Raw genomic sequence first — 2132 nt, forward strand, 5'->3', positions numbered from 1 at the left:
ACATTCAAAAAAAAAAAAAATGTGACTGCAATAACTTTATATGTAATTTGTGGTGACGGTTTGAATGTGACATTAGTGTTAGTAGTGTCATGGTTGGCACGTTTTGTCTCAATATTGTTTTAAGCGTTCGTTTAGGACTGATGCCCAACAGCATTCTACTCAATGTCTTCTGATTGGGCGTCGATTAAAGATTTAGTCAAAAGTGCATTACTGTGGCTTGAAATACAATTAGTAGGAAAACCTTTCATTTTGATGTTACCAGATTGACTTTAGATGCAGTATAACATTAGCTAGCTAGCTAAGATTAAGGGGAGACCACTGGATTTTAGCTAGCTAATGTTAGCATTGCTAGCTATTTTTATTAGGGGGATTAATCAGTATGAGTGCCATCATTTCCATTGGCACTGTTTAAGTCATCCATTTTCCGATGATCCATTATCTTTAATATTCTTCTCAGCATTATCCACATTTCTTATCAGAGTTTCAAGCCGCCTCTTGATTTTCTTCTGAATCTTCCAAGGCGCAGGTGATGACGATCGTCTGGATTTTTGTATCGATAGGAACAGCTGGTGCTTCGGTCACACAGGCAGCGTGCAGTGCCATCAGGCGCTTTCTGGCACCATCCATGTCGTCAAGCAACTTTGCTGCAATCTCATCAATCAAAGAGGTAGCCTTGTGTAACGCATCCTCCTGTGTGGAGTTCCTTATGGTTTCCACTGAGATTTCAACTGTTAGCGTCCTACCCAGAAGACGATTAGCAGTTAAAGATAGTTCCTCTCGCTCTCCTGAAAAATAGATATATAGGACAGTGCTATCAGAGGTAGGTGTTAACAGGACAGTTCACTCTAAAGTAAAAGTTTGTCAGACGTACAAAAACCTAACAGAAGTTCTAATGTCAAGAATTCCTGTCTATGCCAAAAATGTAGATCAGCTATAGGCCTATGTCTCCCGACACCCCAAATGAAAGGAAAAGATGAACAGCGAATGGGATTGCATGGTATCTACCTTTACCATTCATTTTGGATTGAGGTAGGCTATATGGCTGGATTTGCACAAGATATGACAGGACCTGGACTCAACACAAGACCCATTTTTAGATCTAAAAACATCTGACAAACTTTGATTGGCGTGAACTATCCCTTCAAATAAGAATTTCAACCAGTTAAGTGTCCCTTTTAATTCAACCAAATGTAGGCCTATGAAGTAGTCAGCAGGCAGAAGTTATCTGATGGCTGTCAAACAACACAAAGCCTACCGTCACAAATGCTGCGCATTTCTTCACTATTCTTTATGGATTGTATCAAATCCAGTAAGCACTCTCTCTCCTGTTCCATCGAAGTTGCGGCTTCACGTAAAGCCTCCACCCTAAAACAGATGTCATTGTCATGAGATATTCCGATAGAATATAGTGAGTGTAGGCCTACGTGACTCAGAGACTGTTGTGAACATATTATTCATCCCATTGCCTATGCTACAACTTTATCAGTGTTTATTTTTTATTACTGTTTAAATAACGCTATTCATTTGTTATTTTAGAGGACAAATACAGTCTGGCACCGTAAAATATTAAAATAAACCAGACGATAATAAACGATAAGGTCATATTCTGCACTTTAGTGTGCACACATGTATTCAGAGAACTTTCTTCCTTCTTCCACTGTCACCCTTTCTATGTTTAGAATCAGTTTAAAACAGCTGTCACATGGCACCGTAGTAGCACATGGAGAGATTGTGTAGCCTAATAGGCTACTGTGTGTATTCTTTAAAGCTACTAGACAAACATATTTTTGATACCGTTACATACAGTATTCATGCCGTTAGACTAGCCTTCTGTAAAATACCTTATTTCCAGCTGGTCCAAACTTTGAAGTAGTTGTCCAGAGCGATCTGCCATAGACATTGATCTGCTGAATTTGCCTTTAGCGGCTTCAGTCATTTTAGCGTGGTGGATTTTCGTTTGAGCCATGGTTAGTTAGTATAATGATCTCCCTCGAGATTCAATTCCAATGGACACCTAACGGTACACTACTAGATGGTCTCTAGCGTGCAGTGTAGAGGCTTCTGTCTGACAGATAGCGCCCCAGAGTAAACATTTCCAAACATGGGCTGGAAAGTCCCTTTCTGTTCTAACC

The 2132-nt window shown here is 39.8% G+C and overlaps 1 protein-coding gene across 1 annotated transcript; it reads right to left on the reverse strand.

The window, feature by feature from the left end:
* Positions 1-269: 269 nt before the first annotated feature.
* LOC112068979 (BAG family molecular chaperone regulator 2-like) lies at positions 270-2057 on the reverse strand. The gene is given in 5 exon segments (XM_024136229.2): positions 270-442; positions 444-509; positions 511-785; positions 1256-1365; positions 1842-2057. Coding segments are annotated over 5 exon segments (648 nt in total). The 5' UTR covers positions 1967-2057; the 3' UTR covers positions 270-370.
* Between the last annotated feature and the right edge of the window lie 75 nt (positions 2058-2132).

The sequence above is a fragment of the Salvelinus sp. IW2-2015 genome, unplaced genomic scaffold (assembly GCF_002910315.2).
Source record: "Salvelinus sp. IW2-2015 unplaced genomic scaffold, ASM291031v2 Un_scaffold809, whole genome shotgun sequence".
Taxonomy (NCBI): Eukaryota; Metazoa; Chordata; class Actinopteri; order Salmoniformes; family Salmonidae; genus Salvelinus; species Salvelinus sp. IW2-2015.